The following is an 18,845-nucleotide window of genomic DNA, read 5'->3' as shown; positions in this document are numbered from 1 at the left end:
GCTGTTCCCTGCAGTAAAGAAGAGTAAAGAAGCCCATTTGTACTCACGAATATAAAAACTGATTTTCTGTTGACATAACCATATTCAAATAACTTGAGGCCAATGAAACTCTAAGTTATAATTTGCCACCTGGTTTTTGGGTAAGTAACTTACCCAGCTAACCAGAGGAGAAGTTCATTCACTGTGTCACAGTGGCACTAAAAGTTCATAATATTTCATATATAACTCTTCATTGAATTTTTCTAAAAGATATTTGCATTGTGATGAGTTATTGACAGCATCTATCCTGTATAGGTAACATAAATTCCTTCTCACCCTGTGTTCCATGATTTATTTTCCAAACAAATGCTATTTTTTCTTCTTCTTTGTTTTGACATATTTTGGGATGTCTTTGAATATTTTCTTATGTCATCTATGTGTGGATAATAAACTTATTTATTTTTATAGAGAGATTGATAGGAGAAATAAGTCAGTAGTGTGTATTTCTTTCTTGCCATGTATGTTATAGTATGCTGTCATTAAAGAAACAAATGAGCTGATTTGTATTTTCTGTGCAATACTTACACTTCCTTTAAAGCAAATGTAACATGAAATAATATCTTGCCTGTGGCATTTTTTTTCTTAACTTGTAACATACTTTTTTTCCCTTAGAAATGTAGTTATATTGTGAGCAGTAGCAGTTCACATTTATGTCTATTTCCATTTATCTGTCATTGTCATTTGCATGTGAACTATATCCTTGTCCTGAGGATATCACATACTGCTGCTGCTTCATCATTTTGTACCATCATCCTAACCTGACCCAGCTTCACCCCCAGAGTAGAATGTGTGAGGAAAGCATTATGGTGAAAGCTGGCTTTAAGCCAGCTTTATGTTTTTTTCCCTTCTGGGACCAGTATTAAAGTGGTCATTTGAGAGCAGAAGTTTGAAAAGTCCTCAGTGAGTATATGTTTAAGTCCTCAGTGAGTATGTGTTTAAACTTCTGAAAATGAAAACATGGTCCCTGGAAGAAAAACAGAACTGGTGATCTCAGTGTCCTTGGTTCAGAGGATGGGGAACTTGGTGCACCATGTAACGTGTCCTATGCTGAGAGTTGCACCCAAAATTTCTAAGACTCAGAAGTGCTGAACCTGCTCTAGGAGCTACATATCATAAGAAATCTAAGGGAGACCTGCTACATGGATGGCAAGAAAACAGCATGGGCGTATGGCACAAAACCCACAAGGCCAAAGATTTGTGACTGTGGCTGCAAGGGTGGCTGCTGATCACTGAGATCACCAGTGTGCTCAGAGTAAAGTGGTCAAGTGGGGAAATGGTTGCCTCAAGTTTTTTCATATGGTCAACATAGAGGTTACCTCAAAGGGTTTCAGGCTTCACACTGGAAGTTTTCTCTCAGTCTCCTAGAGAAGAGTCCGCCTGTTGCTGTGAAGGCCAGGCTCCTAATTTCATCACCTATCCCTGTGCAGTGTGGTTTCTCCAACAGTTTCATCCACCCTGGAAGTGATTTTTTTTCTGTTACAACTGACACTTAAATCCAGATGGATAAGTGGGATCACTTCCTGGTACCATGGCAGCCAAGAGGATGTTCAGAGTTAAAATTATTTTTTAAAATATCTTCTTTTAGCTTTTTCTGTTTTACTGAAGATTTGGTTTACTTTCATTTGGAATAAATGGCATGGGTTTTTTTTTCCTATATGCTTAGGTGCTATATCCTGTCAGATGGAATGCAGCTGGCTCTATTTAACATTCTGCAGGCTGTGACATTCTTTCACTCAAACTGCATACATTCAAAAGCCTATCAAATTATTTCTTCACTTTGGAAAAAACTATTTTCTCCTAATTTCCCTGATAAATACACCTAGGATGTCAAGAGACTGTTGCTTGAAAAAAAATATTTAAACATTAGTTGTTTACACAACATAGTGTATGTTTTTCCTGTGCTTGCTGACCCTGAATCCGTATTCCCTGAAGGACTGAGGTAAAGATGTATTCTTTAGACAGAGAAAGCAGAAACTGTCTTTATGAAGTTTTGGACAACACCCAAAGAGTTCCAAATCCTGTGTCATTGCTTGCATTTTCCTTGTCTTTTGAATTTCTCTCTTCTTTGTGGTCTCTACAGACAGTCACCAAAAGAAATTTCTATTCTTGCTTTTGCTACTAACGTTATTGCTCCTTAAAAATATGACACAGTGTCTAGAGAGGATATAAAGAGAGGTCAAGTTTGCATCTCTTTATGTTCACAATTTTGGTCTTGGTTTTTAAATATTTCTTGAGTTTTCTTTTAAATGTAGAAGGGTATTCCTGTCTTCTAAGTCTCAGGAACATAATTATCTTCCTACAGATTCCCTGAAAGGAAAAAATCCCAAGAATCCAGAGAGCTTAAGAGAAAAAGGTAAGCGAAGAAATCCAGACCTGAATATCAGAACAGTTATTCAGTCTGGAAAGAGCTCTTGAGCAGGTATATAGAAGTGTGGAAAACCAAATCTATCCTGGTTCCTGTTTAGATTATTTTAGCCATTATATTGTTTTTAGTAATATTTGTGCTCTACAGATCCCAGTAGGATCCCTAGAAATCATCTAGGCTTCTTTTAAATGTGAATATTTGAATTTATGTCTTGGGGGAAATACTAAAATTTAGTTTTATACCACTTTTGGATGTTAGTCTGTCAAAAATGGGTCGTCTAAATCCCATAGTAGGAACATTATTAAAGGGAACTAGACTAAATCTGGTCCATGTGGCTACAGCTCAGGAATGTCGGTGTCTGAGAACTAAACTGGCTGAGACTACTGACACATCCCAGTGTTTGAGGGTGACTGATATCACAAAATCTTTTCTTAATTCATTGACAACATGGACACATTTATGTCTATGCCTAATCCTTTCAGTTGCAAGACCTCTGCTAACTGTTCACACAGGGGTCATGGGTTGCTTGATAGCATTTATTTGGAGCAAAGTCTATCTGTTACAATGTGATGTGTATGGAACACTCTCTTTCTGGAGAATACTGAAACAGCTGAAAACTTTAAATGAAACAGCAAAGGCAGTCAGTACTGTGCCTGGTACCTGAGCTGGAACAGCACACCTGAAGTACAGATTGTTACAAAGTCCCATTTTTTGGGAAGCTGGAGATATTGGATGCAGTCCAGATTACGGCTTCTGAATAGATATAGAACAAAATGGCACACGTCTGCAAGGAATGTATTATTCCTTGTAAAAAACCATAGGAATTGAAGCCAGGACATCCCTTGTAGCTGAGAATTCTCCTCTATGTCACTGCTGTCAGTCCCTGTGTCTCACCTGGGCACCAAAAGAAGATCATAGTTTTCCTTTATTTGTGCTTATAGCTTTTGGGGGATTTTTTTGGTTGGTTGGTTTGGTTTTTGTCCTTGAGTCTGCCTTGTCAGTTACTACAAAGGGAGAACTATAATATCAGGGTTTTTTTCTCTTCTCGTTTAATACTTTGTCATATACTGAAGGAAAAAAAATAAAGATACAATTAAGTCCCTAGACTATTCATTTTGACATAAAATATATTAATGTACATTTGAAGGATGAGCACTGCTCTTCTTTTCTAGCCAGTATGCCTGTCATTTTAAAAGGCCATATATACACAGGAAGTGAAATTCTGTTCACAGGCAATACCCATATGGCCTGTTCAATACTAAAAAAGTATTGGAGTCCTGAATGAGTAGCTGGTACTTTTGTAACTCTTGAATAAAAAAAACTCCCACTTACCTTTATCAGCAGCCTCTGGTTTTCAAGAGCAGTATTCCTCATATTTCAATTGTATCAATGTGGATTAATTTTTATTTGGGTTCAGCAAAAGAAAAAATCATTTATGCCAACTGCTCTGTAGAATTTTTTTCTTCTTTTTAAGTAAATCTTCATTGCCTGCTTGAGAGTGGGCTCCACAGTTTCGTTAAAATTCAGAGAAACTAATGACATTTTGAAGGTTTATTATTTTGCATATCCAAGACTAGAAAGATGATTGGATGACATTGTGTTTTTTGTCCTGTTCTTTATTTCCATGCTGTTAAATCTATTTAATTATCACATCTCTTTTGCTCTCCACATATCAAATTGTTTGCCTTGCTTTCTATTCAAGTGTCATCTTATTTCCCTAACCTGACTTGTGATAAATGTTAAATGTCTCTTTCTAGACACTGGAAAAAGAAAAGATGTGAAGCCTCCAACAGCCTTAAAGGAAAAAGGTAACGTCTTATAATTATGTGGCTAGCAAATAACAAGCCTTCTGCTGGTATCTCAGTGCAGTTTTTATATATTTTGAATTACAGGCCATTGTCAAAAAGGGACCAAACCTACATTCTTCTAATTTAAAAGACCTGATATATTGAAAGGAGCAGTGCCTGACATGATTCAGAAATAATAAAGTCGTAACACTTCTTAGTGTGGTGCTCTTTAACTGCTGTCTCACCTGCACAGCCAATACTGCAGTGGGAGTGCTAGTCAGTTCTGAGTGAATTAGTAACAGAGCTCCTACTGAATGCACATGACAGGCTGAAATGATAGGCCGCACAGGAATGAGTGTATGGTTTGACCTGCAGAAACTTTGCCAGCAAATTTAGTGGGAATTATTTTTGCTTTGCTTTCAACTGAAGTTTGTGCCTTTTATTGAATTAAATGGAAATTCTAATTCTTAACACATCTCTTTTATGCATTTGGCTGATCTGGTGTTATGCACGTTTGTTACAGTACCAATGAGCACAGTGTTATTTTGCTAATTTTCTTCTTTCATTTTTGTGTTTGATTTCTTTTTCAGATTCTTCAAAGCGAAAAGAAATTAAGGCTTCAACTAACCCTAAGGAAAAAGGTAACAATCCCAAGCTGAACTGAACCTTAACCCAAGTTTCAGTTGAGAAAATAAATCCGTTGTTCAAGGTGTCACAAATTAGATCCTAGTTTCTTTGGTCCTGAATGTCCTTGAATGGCATCCTTTGCTGCTGAACATTCTTTTTACCTGATTGAGCAAGTGACAGGTGCATGTGAGGCTATACAAAGTTGTAGCTGTGGTATTTTATAGACTCTAAAGTCAAGAGGAATTTGTTTCTTTTTTCTTGATTTTGTCTCATTCTTTCTATTTAAATTAGTCATTTCAGACTGCATTTTACTTCTACATATTATTTGATTGCACTTTTCTCTCTCTTCTTATTATTTTCTCTCTCTTCTTATTATCAACACTAGCCATCAAATAAAAATCAATTACACTTTATAGTACATCTCAAATACTAGGCATATTCAGGTGCTGTAATTATAATTAACCAACTATGTTCATGTTTATTTATTCATATCAAATAAATTCAAATAAAACTTAGCTTACTTTTATCCTATTTGAATATGGATTAAATCTACTTTTTCATTATAAAACAGTTGCTCAAGTTAAATGTGTAAATAATGGATAACATGGATAAAAATAACAAGTTATTACTTGTTAGCTAAAAACAGTCATTTGAGTTATGGGAATGTAGTAGTCTATCTTAAAATCTTCCAATCAGTTTTGAAAACTGTTTCAGATAATTGAATAATGCTGCTTCCTACCTTTAGATTTTCCCTAAGGAACACTGGAAGTATTGAGGCAATATTTTCTCTGACAAAGTTAGGAGAGAAAACATTTGCAAGTTTTTAAGTGCAGCTATTTCATAGTGTATAGCAGAAGAGCAGAAATCAGCTATTACTTTGCATAGTTGTATAATTCTGAATCAAATTAAAGGCTTAAGTGCTACCAGAAAAAAGTGCTATTGAGAGTAGCTCTGTCAAGAAGGACTTGGGGGTGCTGCTGAATAAGAGGCTGGACATGAGCCATCAATATGCTCTTGCAGAGTCAATTGTATCCTGGGCTGCATCAAAAGCAGTGTGGCCAGCAGGTCACAGGAGGTAATTCTTTCCCTCTACTCTACTGCGGTGAGACCCCACCTGCAGAGCTGCATCCAGCTCTTGGGTCCCCAGCACAGAAAGAGCATGGACCTGTTGGAACAAATCCAGAGGAGCCACCAAGATAATTAGAGGGATAGAGCACCTCTCTTGTGAGGAAAAGCTGAGCAAACTGGGTTTCTTCAGCCTGGAGCAGAGAAGGCTTTGATGTGACCTAACTGTGGCCTTCCAGTACTTGACAGGAGTCTTCAAGGAAGATGGAATGACACTGTTTACAAGAAAATGTAGTGACAGGACAAGGGGGGATGGCTTCAAACAAAAGGAAAGTAGGTTTAGATTAGATATGGGGAGAAATTTTTACTGTGATGTTGGTGAATAAGTTGCCTAGAGAAGTTGTGGATCCACCCCTGGAAGTGTTCAAAGCCAGGTCAGATGGGGCTCTGATTTATGTGGCCTAGTCAAAGATGTCCCTGCTGCCATGGGAGAGGGGTTGGAACTATGTTGTCTTTAAGGTTCCTTCTAACCCAAACAATTTTATATTTCTATGAAAGTGAACTAGGGCTTAAATGGTCTGAAACTCCTTGTAGTAGTTAAAGTAGATGAACCTGAATTGTCAGTTCAAGGTCCAGGGCATTAGAAAAATAGGGACACATTATTGTACCATTCAATTCAGTTTGCTTTAGCCAACAGGGAGCAATAACCCTTCACAGATAAGAGTTGGCAAGTGTTGAAAGAGGCCATACAGAGAAGTGATAGAGCCATCTTTCCTGGAAGTATTAAAAAAATTTATGGGTATGGCATTTGAGGACATGGTTTAGCAGTTAAAAATGGTGGTGCTGTTAGACTGACACTTGGACTTGATCTTAAAGGTCTTTTACAACTTTAATTCTATGTTTCCAAGTGTGGGTATATTTTTCTATATTGATTATTGGTTTAATAGAACTTGGTTTATTATTTTAAGCTTGAAGCAAGTAAGGCCTATGGTCTTCCTGTTAGGTTCTTGCACAAATGTCTATGAAACATAGTTAGGTTAATGAACACTTAAACATTAATTAGATCCTTAAGTATTTGACTCTTGACCTTATAATTGAATTTCTTCTCTAATTCTTCTCATAAATATTTCTGGTTGAAAGATTGATTTATTTAAGTGATAACAAGAATAAAATCGTATTTACTTCAAAAAAACAAGAATTGCAAAGAAGGAATATATGTCTATAAAAGTGTTTTAATTGCAATGCTAATGAATTAGCTTCAGTGAAGTGTCAAACACCCACCCAACTATACAAAGAGTAAGCATTTTAAAAAAACTTGATTTACTCAGTTTGATCAGACAGTGAAACAACTGGTGAATAACAGCTCCTGTCAAACTCCAAAACTAAACCATTTCAAGAAAGGACATGTTTAATCAAACACCGTGCAATTCCTCTGGCTTCATATGAAGCAGTTTATGCTCAGTATATTTGAAAAGGAAAGTTACTACCCAAAAGTGATTAGCTCTACTTTCTCTCTTTTCTTTATAGTAAAAGACTTCTTCCTGTAGTAGCTGATAGAACACATGCAGAATCTTTCTTATGGTATAGCAGTAGAAACTACAAGCTATGTTCAGAAATGAACTTTCATTTCATGCAGATTTTTTCGACATGGCCTAACTTTTTCACCTACAGATTAAAGCGCTGTAAGAAACATAAAAATCTATGCTGTTGTGTTGTCTTACAGTCTTATAATCTTATAGTTTCCTGCAAAACATAAGAATGAAGACTTAAATATTTAGTGTGAAAGTATGCTGAGTTTAACTCTACTGAAGGTTAAGGTCACATTAGAGACACTTATGATTGCTCTTTTAAAGAAGGCTGGGTGAAGTCTGAAGTAAAATTGATTGGTTTTATACTTACAGCAGGGTATTTGGATGAGCAGTGGACTCTATCAAACTCTAGTGGAGTTTGATAGCCCTGGGTTTACACAGTCTTTAGCAGCTTCCTAAGTGAGATGAGCACTACCCACTTCAATTATTCCTACTGGATTGGATACAACCTTGTATATCATCTGTGGATGTACTTGATACCTTGCACAGCTCACTGAGAACAAATGATATCTCACACCTGAGACAGCATTTCTCTTTGACTCTAGCTGACTCTATGAGAATTTAAAATACTTGGATTAAATTCTGTCAGACACACGACTGGGCCAACTACCTGCTAAGTCTTGCATATCTTAGGTCTGCCCAGTGAGCAGGACTATAGATCCTTCAAGGCTCTGAAGCAAGACTGCAACAGAAAAGTTGAGTAGGAAAGTTGAGCTTGGGTGGGAAGATGTCAGGTTGCATACTCATACATAGTGACACCACTTTTATGTCAACAATAGGATTCAGTAATTTGCTAGTCATCCAAGTTTGTGACACAGCAAATCTTACATTCTTCCTTTGGAGGAAGTTCAGCTCAGCGGCTGCAGGTTTTTAAAAGTTGTTTCTGTCTTTTCTGTTTCATGTGACAGATATGCTGTTTCTTAGCTTCTGAGATTAAAACAAGTACAACATTTCCAAAAGCAAATACAACTAACTCAGTGACACTGAATATGCATGACAAGACATTGACATTTTGTCAGAAGATGGTAACCCCAATGTGTAAAGTGGCTTTAAGCATTCATGTGGGATGCTGTGCATCACTAACCCTCTCTTTCTTAACAATGATAAGTGACATGTCACATACATCAGGCAGACAGTTTGAGAAAAGCCTCTCTGGGGAAAAGTATTTCAGAAATTTTTTGGCCATTGCCCTGTAACCAAGTGTGAGCAGTAGGTCAACTTTAAGAGCACTTTGGTTTTTTAGCCAGTTGACTGTGCATGGGGTGCTTCCTCGGAGGACATCTCAGGTTAGACTAGCCAACCAAAAATGCCTTGAGACATAGCAGTGTTTGGATTAGCACTTGCTACTTTACAGAAATCTGTCAAATCCAGTGTAAATTTCAGTAACAGAAGTGGCCTCAGTGCAACCCCTTTGTTATGATAAATACATTTCTGAAATATGAAAATCAAATTTACAGATGTTAAATGTAGAATTATACTATAAAATAAAGAACTAATATGAGAGAACTAATAGAGAACTAAAATGTAAGGTAGATAAATTTGTATACAAAATCTCAATATCAACCTGTTCAAATGACCCATCCATTACAGAACATCATTGCTTCACACTGTCAGTAAGAAATACTTCAAGAAAATACCAGAGCTTTAAAAGTCAGACTAACATAATGACACATATATAACCAAGACTGAGTCATAACAGCAGGTATAAAATTCCCATTTTGAGTCAGTACTTCTCTGTAAATATTCTTCAACAGACATTAGAAAATAAGAAAAAAGAACAGAAATAACATAAATAATGTGAACGAACACCAAATTAGAAAAGGGAGTTAAAATTTTAATTCCAAAAAGAAGTTTATATGAAGATAAGGAATGTTTTATGGCAAACTACAAAGTGTGAAGTTGTCCTCGTGGCTTGATACTTTATTTTCTTACTATTTTTCTTTAAGGAAGATATTCAAGCTGAATAAGTAGCACCTGCATAGGTGTGTAGAAATATACTTTCAGTAACAAAAACAGGTTTGTAAATGAAAGTGTATCTACAGATACTTCGGGTGTTTCTTGGAGTTAGGGACTGCTACATGCTGGTACAACCAGAACTCCACAACAGCATTCTGAAAAGTCCTCTGAATCACAAAATCACAGCCTTACAAACTCATTTATGCTGGAAAAGGTGTCCAAGATTATTGAATCCAACCTTAGATAGAACAACACCCCATTGTCAACTAAACCATGGCACTAAGTGCCATTTTCAGTTGTTTTATAAACACCTCCAAGAATGGTGATTCCAACAACCTGGAAAGTCTATTCCAATGCTTAGTAACCCTTCCTGTCCTGATGTCCAACCTGAACCTCGCCTGGTGCAGTTTGAGGCCTGTCCTATGTTTCTGGCTATGGTTACCTGGGAGAAGAGATTGACCTTCACCTGCCTAGAGCCTCCTTCCAGGCAGCTGTAGGGACCAGTAAGGTCTCTCCTGAGCCTCCTTTTCTCAAGGCTAAACACCCCCAGCTCGCACACCTGCTCCTTATAAGATTTGTGCTGCAGATACTCCAGCAGCTTCATTGCCCTTCTCTGGACACACTCCAGCACCTCAATGTCCTCCTTGAAATGAGGGGCCCAGAAATGAGACTATTTTTTTTATTTTTTGCATGTTTATGTAATAAATCAAAATTCTTGATGCATAATATTATTCTTTCACGTATTATTTTAGGTCAGAAACAAGGATTCTCTCTGACTGGGAAAATGTGCTTCTCAGGAGCTGACAGAATCAGGCTTATTCTGTTTTATTGATATTTTTCTCATAGACCTATAGAATAGTTTATATTAGGAGGGATCATCTAGTTCTACTCACCCTGGCATGGGCAGGGACACATCAAACAAGACCAAGTTTCTTAAAGACCTATCCAACCTGACTCTAAACACTTCCAGTGATGGGTTATTCACAATTTCTCTGAGCAACTTATTCCAGAGCCTCATCACCCTCACAGTAAAAAAATTCTTCCTAATATTTAATCTAAACCTGTTTCCTTTCATTTTGAAGCCCTTTCCCCTTGTTCAGTCTCTATATATTCTTGTAAAGACTGTTTCTCCCTCTTTCTTGTAGGCTCCCCTCAGCTATTGGAGACTTCTATAGGGTGTCCCCAAAAAATTCTCTTCTCCAGACTGAACAGACCCAACTGTCTCAGCTTGTCTACATAGCACAGGTGCTCCGGCCTTCTGATCATATTCATGGTCTCCTTTATATTCACTGGAATTCTTCATATCCTTCTCAAATTGTGGGCCCCAGAACTGAACATGGTACTGCAGCTGGGATCTCACCAGAGTAGGACAGAGTCTCCTCCCTCTCCCTGCTGGCCCAAATGCTTTTGATGCAGCCCAGAACATGGTTTGATTTCTGGGCTGTGAATGCACATTGCAAGGTCATGTCAAAATTCTTGTTCACCAACACCCCCAAGTATTTCTCCTTTGGGCTTTCTCGATCCATTCTCTGCCCAGTCTGTATTTGTACTTGGGATTGTCCCAGTCCACGTGCAGGATCTTGCACTTGGCCTTGTTGAACTTCATGAGGTTCACACGAGTTCTCAAGTGTGCCACAGTCCCTCTGGATTTATGGCCCCAATTGCACTGGACCAGTATCCACACACAGTCAAAGAGAACTTGCTCAGGGACGCTACCATACTCTTTCTACTTCTACCAAGTGACTTTACAGAGAGAGGACTGTGGTGGTTTAGGAATAGTATTCTCCAATTTAGTGCTCCCACTGGAACTCCAAACCACGTACTACTCAGTCACTTTCTGCTCACTCCCCCACTGTGGTAGGGTGGAGAAGAGAATTGGAGGCCCAAAAAGTACAGATTGTGAGTTGAATTAAGAACAACTTGCTGGAAACAGCAATAAAATAAGACAATGAACAGTAGCAGCAACAATATTAATGGCAGAGAGTATAAGAAGAAAAGCAAGTGATTTGCATGCAAATGTTCCCTGTGGAAACCTCAACAACTGAGCCCTCTGTCCACCACCTACAGAACCTGGTATCCATCTCTACCTCCATGCCCAGAAAATCATGTGATGACATATAGAATTACATCTGTGTCCTTCCTATGCTCCCTACTGACTACTGTAAAAATTAACCCTATCATAGCCAGATCCAGCACATGGGGTTAATAATCCATACAGTGTGAATACTGATAATTCAACTCAGAGTTTGTACACTTTCCTTCTAGACAATATACTTGCGTATTCTCATTAAGGCATTGCTGGTAGTAAAGAGAAAAACACTGTAAACTTTTTAGGGGTTATCTAGCAAATAATTTTTTTCTTAGTAGGTCAGCAGCTATGTCTTACAAATTAAGGCAAAAAGGGATAGGCAGGTTATGAGGGAGTTCAGCTATAACATCAGTCTTGCCCATTAGTGATAAAATGCATGAATATAATTGAATAAGAGGTTATTTCTCCGAAACTGTTCATTAAAATCTGGACCAGAGGAGGAAAAGGGCAGGAAAGGTTTTTCCTGCTACTGAATGAGAATCATTCTAAATAACAGATGCTCCAGCCAATTTAAAGGCTAAATTCTCCTCTCTGATACTCACTATACTAGTTCTTTTAACTACGGTTTCTTAACATGAGTAAGATTTCACTTGACATGAATAAGAGAAATTCTGAACTCAAAAAGAATGAAAGAGGGAGAGAAAATTATCTTTAAGGCAGGTCTGAGAGAGAAATATCACTGTATTTGGTTCTCAAATATTTTAAAACAGTATCTTCTTAAGCTATGAAGAGATGGACAATTTATGGTGAGATGGGCAAAGACAGTATCAACTCTGTGAATGCCAGATGCTTTGCTGTGGCTGTCTACATGAGGTGGTTTTCACTTCAGCATAACAGCATGCATATGAACAGTTTTCACAGAGTACATGGGATGAGTTTGCATTTGATCTTGTTTCACCACAGCTTACATGTTTATAAGGAAAAGAATTATTAGAACTTAGTTAAAACTTCAATTACTTTCAGACAAAAGAGTTACTGTGTCAGGGCAAATATACTTAAATTTCTCCAGAGTTATTCAGAAATTAAAAACCTGTCAGAAATTTGGTGAATTCATAATTAAATTAAGAACAAAACCAAATATCTGGAAAAACACTGAGTTCCAGCCTGCATTTTATCTAGAAATGGAAACTATATCTTAGTAGTAACTGTTTCCAATACATTAATAAAGTAATAAGCACAGCATTTATTTAATGGTTTAAATAGACCTTTATAAAGTTTCATTATAAGAATTACTGCAGAAGCCAAGGAGCTGCAGCCTAAGACCTACAGTATTAAAGAAAATAAATATCTGGTTAGGAATCAGAGACCAATTGATTAATTTTCATCTTGCAGCTTGTTTACAGAATAATTGCTTATGATTCCATGTCTGGACTCGTGTTATATTCCTTAATGAACACGATAAGATATAAATAGCAATGTAATGAAATTTTCAGATGACAAAATCAATTTGAGAATTCAGGATCAGAAGGGGTTGTGATACATTGAATTTACGAGGTGAACAGACAGCACCATGTCAAAGAAAATTTAGTGTCAATAAATGGAATTAAATATGTAGTGGAGGGAAAATATTAAAGATGCATTTATTTCTAAATTCACTATGTAAATCCAGGAAAGTACCTAAGTATTGCTGCAGACAAGTCAGTGAAAACTTTCTTCCATATGCAAATGCATTAGGAAAAAGGCATAAAATGTTCTAAAGCTATTGCATAAATCAAAGCTGCATCTTGTCTGGAGTGTTGTGTACAAAACCCTTACATGATAATGTGGCACTGGAGTGGGCTAGGAAAAACAACAAAAGTCTCATACAAAGTGAAATAGGAAAGATTCAAGATTTCCTCTGAGTTTAATTAGTATAATCATGATAAGACTGAAAATCACAAACCTAAGTCAAGGGCTCTTTAGAAATGACACAGAGGAACTGTATATCTGTATGGAAATGTAGTTTTCATAATTAATTATTGCACATTTAGAAATAAACTTCCTGTTTCAGGATGGAAACCAATTGCTTCTTATAAGAAAATAAAAGGAGAATTGGTAGAAGAAGACACTTCTGTGACAGTATTTAGACTAAATATCTGTTTCTGGCTATTGCTGGGTTATAAAGCTACATAGAAAGGACTGCTTTTGAGTAGGAACCAGTGTTTTCAAGATTTTTGCTACTTTCAAAATATCTTCATGATTTTGGAAAAGTTTGTGTTTGCTCAACAGCTCAGAAAAAAGTCCTTTCAAAACACCACTATGTATGAGATTGAAGGACTGCTGGTGATCGAGGTTCAAGTTTCGGAAAAAAGTCCAAAACAATACAACAATCTTAAACTTGAAATTTTTTTTCCTCCTTGAAAATACTTTCTGCATTATCACAGTTTTCTGACCTTTCCACTACTGGAATTTACCTTTCTTTTCCCACCTTACATTAAAAAAAAAAGGAAAAAAAATTGAATGAGGTCCTCCATGCCTTGTAATGAATTTTTAAAACCTATTTACAAATCCTAAAATATGACAATGCTCATTTCTAGTTTCTAGAATATTTGTCAATCTAGATTTGTAATTCCAGAACATGGTGTGTATATTCTTGATAAATGTGTTTTGCTTTGTGTACTATTTATATTAACTGAAAAACTATGACTGGTTTGGATAGGCTTAAAAAAGACAGACAGATTTAAGGCTACTAATAGAGTCGTCTTTGAAGAGTTTTGTGTGTACAAATTCCTGTTTCAAGAACAAGATGACAAGTCTCATCAGTACAGAGCAAAATAAGTTGACTCAAGAATTTGTTCTTTCTCCAAATAAGCAGGGTAAAAAGCACATGGCCAAGAGCATCTCTTATATGGGAGCATCACATTTTCTAGTTCATCACTCTATTTCATGCTCTTCTCTCCCTAGCTACCATACATTATTCAATAAGTAATCTGGTCTTTTATTGCTGGCAAACCAAGTTCCCTGGGTAAACTAGCCATCTTTTTGCTGCTTTTCAGATTCAGACACATAGCTCAGCTTCTGAAAAAAATGATGCAAAGGATGGAGTTCTGCCCTTTTTCATTTATTCCTTATCACTTTGCATTTGAATAGCAGGATTTCACCAGAGCAATGCTACTGGCTACAGTGGTCGGAATGAGGCCTCTTCTGTCTCATGAGATTTGTTGAGTATTCAGTACATTCCATCAGAAAGACAGTGGCCAAGGTGAAAATTCCAGCCGATATCCCAACAGGATATAATAGCATGATAAGAGCCGTAGATGCAGCAGCAGGCCTGGAGGGGCCCAGCTCTACCTGGGGAGCAGAAGCACAGTGAGCCACATCCCATGAGCTAGCAGCATGGAAGTCAGGAGGAGCCCAGAGGTGCTCTGCACGTTCACCTATAAGCCCTTCCCAGAGTTTCAATATTTGGGGTTTCTGTTGATTTGGGAGTCACTTCAACACACTCCAAGTGGCTATACAAGTATGCCTTTCCAAAACCACCGAAGCTCCTATGGCAGTCTCTAGGGGTAACAATTACTCAATCTGCTGTAACCACAGTTTGTGAAATGTGCACAGCACAGCTTTGATACACACATTACCTAAAAAAGGGAAGTGATTGCAAAGAGTGTTAGACCCCAGAAAACTTGTGCCAGTTTTTCACCAATTCTAGTCACAAAATCTTTTTTTTGAGCATATTCTTGAGATGCTTAAAATTTGTCTAATTCTCAAAGGAGGGTAAGTTGTAGAAAACATGAAAAATCTTTGAAATCAGAATATTTTTGTCACAGACCATTGATAAATACCATTTTAATAATTCAAGGTTTAACCAGTTCCTTCTTGATCCATTTTACCCAAATGCACAGTTTCAAGTAAAATGATTTCTCATTTTAAGAACACTGAAGAGACAGAGATCAGCACACAAAATGCAAACATTTGAAACTACTTGGGAGTAGTTCCTACTTCTGACCTCATGACCCTTGATTTCTGTCCTGTACATTATCCAATAAAGGCAGAGTTACACTTCTGTTTCATTTCCAGTTCTAGTGCCACACCTGATCCATTCATCTCGGCAGCTGAACACCCTTTTCAGGGAAGTACAGTCTCTGAATCCTAAATCCTCTCTCTTCTTTTGCCTCTAAATGCTAGCCTAAGGCAGAGGCTTCCTAAGACCACTTCTAACAGATATTTCAAAATAAAGTGACAACTGTAACTGTACTTTTAGATGTCTTGGTCCTATAAATATGGGCTGGGGAATGGGTAGTGCATGGATTTTGAAGAGATTTAAGAATAAGCTTGGCTTATCTCCATCAGAGTTGCAGCAGTCATCTGTAAATGCAGGTAACTCATTTTAGCCACCTCATTCCTTTTAGTAAAATTTTGTTATGATTTCACAGCACTCATTGTAGATATATGCAAGGTTTTATTGGAATACTGAGCTGAGTTTTAGGGGACTTTTATTCTGTCTCCAGAGTTTTAATATTGGGCACACATGACAGCTTCCACTGAGGAACTAATTCCAGGTTTTTAAAATTTGGTTTAAATTTTAAAGTATCCATTTTCTTCCAGCCTCTTTGCCATTTTCCTTCCCACAAAACTCCTACTAGGGGGTTTAGAGGTGGGATTGCTGGATAATCAGGTCTTGAAAGTCTCAATATTTGTCAGATGCTTAGAAACATAATTTCGGGCAGTTTTTTATGTCTTTTTTAATGCATATTTTTAATACTACAATTTCCAATAGCACACATTTCTCTTAAACTGATCATGCCTCATAACCTTTATGCCTTGCCATTTCAATCTATCCTCCTCCTTCATTGTTGATTTTGAAATATTCACTCTATGACTCTATCCCATTATCAATGTCTGGAAGGAAGGACAACCATGACTAAAGCTTTGTGTGAGAATGTAGAAAGCTGGAAAATACTCTCATCAATAGTAGAGCTGGGTGTCTGTGAGGAAATGCTTCAGCTTCTTCATCTGGCAAAGAAAATTATTCCTTTATGGTATGATATATGTGGGGTTTGATATGTGCCCACAAAGGCACATGTGTTTGAATTATTTTTACTGATACTGCTATTACCTTCAATTTTGAAAACAGTGTATTTTTGGTTTTGTTTCAGCTGCAGTGAAAAAGGAGGGGGAGAAGAAAGGTAAATCAATCTTTTCCCTTGACTGAAACGTCTTTCAGCCTGTGACTGCTGTGAGAAATGTTTCTTTCATTCAGTGATACAATTGCGATGATATACAGCATTGTGATGACATACAGCACCTCCTGTGTTACCATCAGCCAACTTTATCTGCTCCTGCTGTGATAACACTGTTGTCATTTCCACTATTGGTAGCTCCTTTTTAAAACAGTCCAATACAGACCAGTATCAGACACTTCATCATTCTGGCTGGGAGGAAAATGAAAGGCCTTTGTAACCACGTTAGGATTTGTCAGAGAACAAAACTTGCAGTGAACCCTGCACGCTGACCTGGCCGCTTGCGCTGTGCAGAAGTTGCTTTTCTAGGCACATTTAATTTCCTCTTTTCACATACATAGGGAGCTTGCATGTAACCTTTGCTAAAGTCATTCTATGATATTTTAACAGATTAGTGGAAAAATTTGCCCTAAATCAGAACAAAAAATATTACTTTTATTTAAGGATAAATGTAATGTATTTATCAGACCCTAAATATCTATTTATAGTGTTGTCTTTCAGAATAAGATTTGCTGAGTAAAAACTTTTTTTTCTCCTAATTTTGTGATTTTATTCAAACAGCAAAAATAATGAAATATTTGCACTGAGGCAGTATTTCTTTTTTAACCTGTTCAACTTGATTGAGTATTGGGCTTATAAATCTTGTCTTTCTCACTAAATAGAGCAATCAGAATATTTTCAGAACATATCCATATATTTCTTAGGATTATTTGAGATTTTTTTAAATTTAGTCAGAAAAAAAAGCTCTTTATTATTGATGGGAGATTTGGTGGATGGGGGAGCTAAGGCCTTTTGTGTCTTTTGCCATTTGGAAATTCTGTGGTTCACATAATTGAGCAATGGAGCCAACCCTTATTGTCTATACATGAAGACATTTTCAATCCTACTAATTATTGGTTTTTTCTGTTATCCCTGTACAGAGCTGTTAACTGAACTGAAAAAAAAATTACAGTCTCAACTGTTTTATCAGCTCATGAGTGAAAACTTGGCTGTGTTGATGTTAGTGGCAAAATTCCCATTCACTCCACTGAGGCCAAAATTTCACTTCATGTCTTTAACAGAACAATAAAATTAATTTCAGTTATCAAAACCAGCCATGCTTAAGAGGTATTAAGCAGGATATTTTGTTCAAGATTAATTTGCAACAACTGAGGCATGAAAGGTAGCTCATGAAGCAGGGAGAATCAGAAAACTGGCAGCTACTCACAAAGCCACTGGTTTTCAGATATCAAAATGTCTGCAGTTTTCAAAAACATGAACTGCTACACCCTTGGTGGAAAGAAAATAATGAGGTAGTTGTTAAGGGTGCTATTTCTCTCACCCTTGTCAGATTGTGGGCCCATTCTTTTATAGAGGAACACCAAGGGAATTTGTTTTAAACACCTAATGCTCATTTTTCACCAGCTAGGATTTTCTTCCCCCTTAACCAAAATCTTCCCCAACAAAACTGATTGAAAAATGCATTTTTCATGGACATTCTTTGAAGTTAGATCAATTTTTCCATTTCATTTTCTTTTCTATATTTCTTTTGCTTAAAAAAAATTTCCTTTGATTTCTTAGTTGAAAGGATTTTGCAACAAGTATGTGTAGGCTACTTTCATGCACCTGGCTCAGGCTGTATCTCATCCTGCTGGTTACCACCAACCTATTTCATAGAAACATGGAAGTTTGAACTGAAATTCAGTTTTAGTCATTCTTATGATTATTATCCCTCTATTTATTTTTTGGATTAAACCAGCCTCTGGTTTTCTGAGATCATAACCAACATTGTCAGCAAGGAAGGTAGTGATTCTAGTGAGAAAAAAAAAAAAGCCACAAAATGAAATCTTCCAGTGACTAAGGCAAACTGGTTCAGTGATGTCCATGCCTTTAATAGATATGCGCTAAACTAAAAAACTGGAGAGAAATAATAAGGCCCCTTCCAAAAAATGAACATGCCATGCTTTAGTTGCCATGCTTCCTCATCTAGCTTCCCCTTCTCTGCAGGACCCACATGGAAAATACTGCATGCTACTAGCTGACTCCAAATATGATAAGGTTTTATTTATTTCTGCTTATTCTGTTGTCACAAGAAATTGCTCTAGGCTGCATGTGTATTCCTCTGACTGGCAATAAAAAAGGGTAATGTTCACTGGTTTTGCTTAAGGATACAGTATTTTTTGCACAGCT

The 18,845-nt window shown here is 37.0% G+C and overlaps 1 protein-coding gene across 1 annotated transcript in view; it reads left to right on the top strand.

Annotated features, from left to right (window-relative positions):
• TRDN (triadin) overlaps nucleotides 1-18,845 on the top strand; it is a 226,517-nt gene that overhangs the window by 164,261 nt on the left and 43,411 nt on the right. Inside the window, 4 exon segments of the mRNA XM_064415775.1 lie at nucleotides 2,342-2,392; nucleotides 4,162-4,212; nucleotides 4,782-4,832; nucleotides 16,593-16,622. Of these exon segments, the coding sequence (XP_064271845.1) occupies nucleotides 2,342-2,392; nucleotides 4,162-4,212; nucleotides 4,782-4,832; nucleotides 16,593-16,622 (183 nt within the window).

The sequence above is a fragment of the Passer domesticus genome, chromosome 3 (assembly GCF_036417665.1).
Source record: "Passer domesticus isolate bPasDom1 chromosome 3, bPasDom1.hap1, whole genome shotgun sequence".
Classification (NCBI taxonomy): domain Eukaryota; kingdom Metazoa; phylum Chordata; class Aves; order Passeriformes; family Passeridae; genus Passer; species Passer domesticus.
This window is presented reverse-complemented; position numbering and strand designations above follow the sequence as displayed.